General features: G+C 49.2%; 1 protein-coding gene across 1 annotated transcript; it reads right to left on the bottom strand.

Annotated features, from left to right (window-relative positions):
* Positions 1–1454: 1454 nt before the first annotated feature.
* On the bottom strand, positions 1455–3510 carry SIVA1 (SIVA1 apoptosis inducing factor). The gene is made up of 4 exons (XM_084287130.1): positions 3366–3510; positions 3035–3235; positions 2170–2326; positions 1455–1693 (listed from the first exon to the last, which is right to left on the bottom strand). The coding sequence occupies exons 1-4, from the start codon at positions 3481–3483 to the stop codon at positions 1636–1638; spliced, it is 534 nt and encodes a 177-aa protein (XP_084143256.1). The 5' UTR covers positions 3484–3510; the 3' UTR covers positions 1455–1635.
* Between the last annotated feature and the right edge of the window lie 696 nt (positions 3511–4206).

Genomic DNA, 4206 nt, shown 5'->3' with positions numbered 1-4206 from the left:
AGTTACAGAAGGTACTGCTCCGTGCCTAGAGAATGCCACCCCGCTGTGTGCACCTCGAGGTGCTGCTGCTCAGTGACAGCTAACGTCCCGCCTGGTTGTGCTTACCGGTCGGGTTGGCAAGCTGTGGTACTGCTCATCCTTGGAGATGTTCAAGGCCAGGCTGGACGGGGCTTTGGGCCCTGGGCTGGTGGGAGGTGTCCCTGCACATGGCAGGGGTTGGAACTGGGTAGGTTTAAGGTCCCCTCCAACTCAAACCATTCCATGATTTTGTTTCTTTTTCAACAGCTCCTCATGAGACAAATACATCTCTCAACTGAGCTAGCATTGCAAGGGCCTTTCAGTTTCTTCAAACAGAAGTAGCTATAGTGGATAGAAAGAGGTAAGAAAGTTACTTCTTGCAAAACAAAGTACAGTTGAGAAGACTGGGAAGCGTAAGTGGTAGGCCTTGGTTTGGACATTCAGGGCAAGTAATAAGGGAAAATGGAGCTTTACCTCAGAGTATCATCAGGATCTTTTTTTCCTCCCACGTCTGTGTCTGGAATATTTTTTCCTGTATTCACTGAAGTTATCATTTTACTAAGATAAAGACCCCTGGGTTTGTAGTATTGCTTTACATATGTTAAGGTTGGTTCACAAGATGAAAGGTCTGGTCAGGTTTTTTTGTTTTTTTTTTGTTTTTTTTTTTAAATATATGTAGCAAAATAGTAAAATAAAATTATTGGGGGGGGGGGGGGGGTTGTGCCTACAGCACAAAGAATACTAAGCAAACTGGTGTCTGCTATGACAGGAAAGGAAAATGAGGAATGCGAGTTTGTGGAGGTGTGCCCTTGAGTGCTGACCATTTGTCAGACCCCTATAGATAAGCTATTTCTAGCGGGTATTCAGGACAATATTAAGAGTACAGTAGAGATGATCGAGTCATACAAATGAGCTGCTTTCTATGAAGCTGGCCTAGTAAGGAAGGTACGGCAAAATTAATCTTTGACACTACACTCCTGGAGTATTGGCTTTGTATTGGCTTTCTGTTTGCACTCAAAAGCTGTAGCACCAATGTTCTTCCCTATCAAAGAAGGGATAGAAATAATTAAAACTATTCAAGTTGCCAGTAATCATAAGATGCTTGTGACAGTTTTATGAAAATGTAACCGGAAATTGACACACCATCTATTAGGAGAAGCCTTCAGGCATGACTGATTTTCCAAATTAGCTCATAAACAAAGGGTTGTGTGTCCAGAATAGATATACACTCACCTGGAAGCACAAGAGGAGCAAATTATTTCTATTCTGATCCATAAAAGGAACATCCTGACATGAGTAACAAGCAGAGAGGCACTGAATAGATATTTGGAATTCTCTATTACACGAGGAATACCAGTTAGGACCACAAAGTAGTCCCTTCCAGATAGACATATCACAAATGGGGGAACAAAGCAGGAAGTTGACTCAAAATAATCTAGAAATCCTCAAAATATAAAAGTTTATTTAGCTACAATATTAAAAAGTACAATATAAAGATATAAAACATAGAAATTCCATAATTAATTCACATGCTAAAAGGATTAATTGATCATCCGTAAGGAAGAGACTTCATGAATTTTACGGACATCTTAGCCCTGAGGGCTATTTCATCAGGTTTCAGACTTGAAATATTGAACAACCATTGCAGAGAACTTGCTCACCAACATCACCATAACTAGGAGGAGAAAAAAAACAACACAAAACAACAAACAGAAAAACAAAGTCAGTGCCTACTGTTTCTAGAACATAAAGAATGCCATCCTATTCCACTAGCAACTGTAACCACGGGACGCCAACGCACTTTCTTTACATCACAGGTCTCTTAATGACAGTTTCAAAGGAGTAATCTTAAGTTTTGGGACTGTATTTATTTGTCACTGGCCAGCATACTTTATTGCTGGTGAGAAAGCAAGAGGAACATTGGCTTCCTAGAACATTTAAATGAGAAGCTGAACTAGACTTGCACTAACACTGATTAGACAACTTCACGCAGGCATTTTATTTCCCATGCTTCAGACAGTTTTACTGCTCCTAATTCAATATCCAAAGAGTTTAAGTCAATCGGATGTATGAGCTAGGTAACTGTTGCGACTTCATAAGCTACAACCGACACTCAGAGTTACAAGTTTGAGAAGTTGAAAAGGCACTTACTCAATTACCGAGCACAAAGAGCAGGTGACTGTGTTACAGCAGCTGCAGAGCCTGCTGCAGCTCTCACATACGAACCGGTCACACTGCGAACACGCTTCCTTGACATCGGCAGTTCTTACACATGATGAGCAGGCTTTGGAAACCCCCACTGGTGGAACTGCTTGGAAAAGATGCAAGTAAGTAGATAAGTACTTTATAGAAAAACAGAAAAAGAACCTGAAAACTGAAAGAATTGCAGGAGTGTGGTGTCTCCACTGGATGTTACAGCTACAGGTAGCAGTGCTTTGAAAAACACAACTGCTCGCCCCATGGCTTTATTGGCTTTTCCCTCCACTCCTCTTAATGGAGAGATCATTAAGACAGTATCAAGCAGACCGCACTTGCAACCATTTCCAAAGATCATCTAATTCCAATGCCCCTGCCATGGGCAGGGACACCTCATAGAATCATTAAGGTTGGAAAAGACCTTCAAGATCCTCTGGTCCAACCATCCCCTTACTACCAATGTCACCCACTAAACCATGTCCCTAAGCACCACGTCCAACCTTTCCTTGAACACCTCAGGGACAGGGACTCCACCACCTCCCTGGGCAACCCGTCCCAATGCCTGACTGCTCTCTCTGAGCAGAAATGTCTCCTCATTTCCAACCTGAACCTCCCCTGGCACCACTTCAGGCCATTCCCTCTAGTCCTATCACTAGTTACCTGTGAGAAGAGGCCGACCCCCAGCTCCTCACACCTTCCTTTCAGGTGGCTGCAGAGAGCAAGTCCTCACAGCACTCGTGCTCCGGGCCCTATAACCCCTCTCCAGCCACTCTCCACATCCCCAAACCCACCTTTTTACCCTCGGGACCCCCTCACTCACCCTTCTCCGTGCCGGCCTCGCTCCTCAGCAGCCTCCCGTCGCTCCCGATGCGCAGCTGCCCGCTCCAGCGCCTCCCGTTGCCGGCGGCCGGGCCCTGTCCTTCGGGCTGCGTCGAGCGGCCGGCAGCGGGCCGGGGCAGCGGGGCCCAGGCTCCCTCAGCACACGCCTGGGCGCCCCTGAAGAGCAGCCGCCGGGTGCGCTCTGCCGCGGGACACCACAGGAGCGTTACCGGCCGCCCCCTCACCCCCCCGGGGAGCTCTCTGAGGGGACGGTGCGGTGCGCGCCCCCCCTCCCCTCCCCCTCTATACCCTTACAGCCCCCAAAGTCTCACCGAAGATCTCCCTGCGGAGCTCCTCGGCCCGCACCCCGCGGCTCAGCTCCCGCAGCCCCACGCGGGTCTTGAGCTGCAGCGGCGCCGCCTCCCCGAAGGGGCAGGAGCGCTTCGGCATGGCGGCCGGGCCCCCCCCCCCTCACCGCCTCCCCTTCACCCACCGGCCCGGCCCGGCCCGGCCCGGCGGCTCCCGCCCGCCAATCGCCGCCTCCCTTCGCCCCGCCGCCGCCGCTCTCGACCAATGGCGGAGCGAGGAGAGGATGATTGACGGGAGGGGGGCGGGACTTGGTCTGAGGGGAGCGGGCGGGACGGAGGGGTGCCGGGGTGCTGCACCGCCCGCGTCGCCTCCCACACGGCGCCAAATTGTTGTTGTTGTTGTGGGAAGCAGCGCAACGCCAGCAAGGCTTGGGGCTGTGGATTTCTCCATAAACTCTCCTTCCTCGCTGGCCGTTTTGGGCTCACCTTCCTGTCTAAATGAAGTGTGTGTCACAGTTGTTTACAGTTTCAAGGAGTTCCTCCTTAAGCTGCTTAATGAAGTTGTATCAGTCCAAATGCTGTACAACTACCAAAAAACGTGCACAAACACAAGAATTTACAGTTTTGAAGAGGTTAGAGAGCCTCTCAGCCCCTGTAGGTAACACATGTAGGGCCACCAGGCTGGGCTCAGTTAAAGCCCAGAGGCTGCTGCTCAGTTTCACCAAAATCACCAAGTTTTCTGCGACTTGCTGCCTTCACTGTGTGATGTGGAAATACTTCAATTAATTTCCTATTGACTGGTAAACTGGCTGCAGCAATGTACCTGTCATTTCGTAGCTGAAGTGCCACATCCAAGGCCAAGTAG

Source organism: Netta rufina (assembly GCF_964035555.1).
Source record: "Netta rufina genome assembly, chromosome: 5".
In the NCBI taxonomy this organism is placed as follows: Eukaryota; Metazoa; Chordata; class Aves; order Anseriformes; family Anatidae; genus Netta; species Netta rufina.
Note: the sequence above shows the minus strand (reverse complement) of the source record. Positions and strands in the feature narration are given on the sequence as shown.

Coding starts and splice junctions, on each gene's coding strand:
- SIVA1 (XM_084287130.1), bottom strand. CDS start 3,483: ATGCCGAAGCGCTCCTGCCCCTTCGGGGAGGCGGCGCCGCTGCAGCTC. Junction 3,236..3,365: donor GCTCCGCAGGGAGATCTTCG/GTGAGACTTTGG, acceptor GTCCCGCGGCAG/AGCGCACCCGGCGGCTGCTC. Junction 1,694..2,169: donor TCTTTGTGCTCGGTAATTGA/GTAAGTGCCTTT, acceptor TTCTCCTCCTAG/TTATGGTGATGTTGGTGAGC.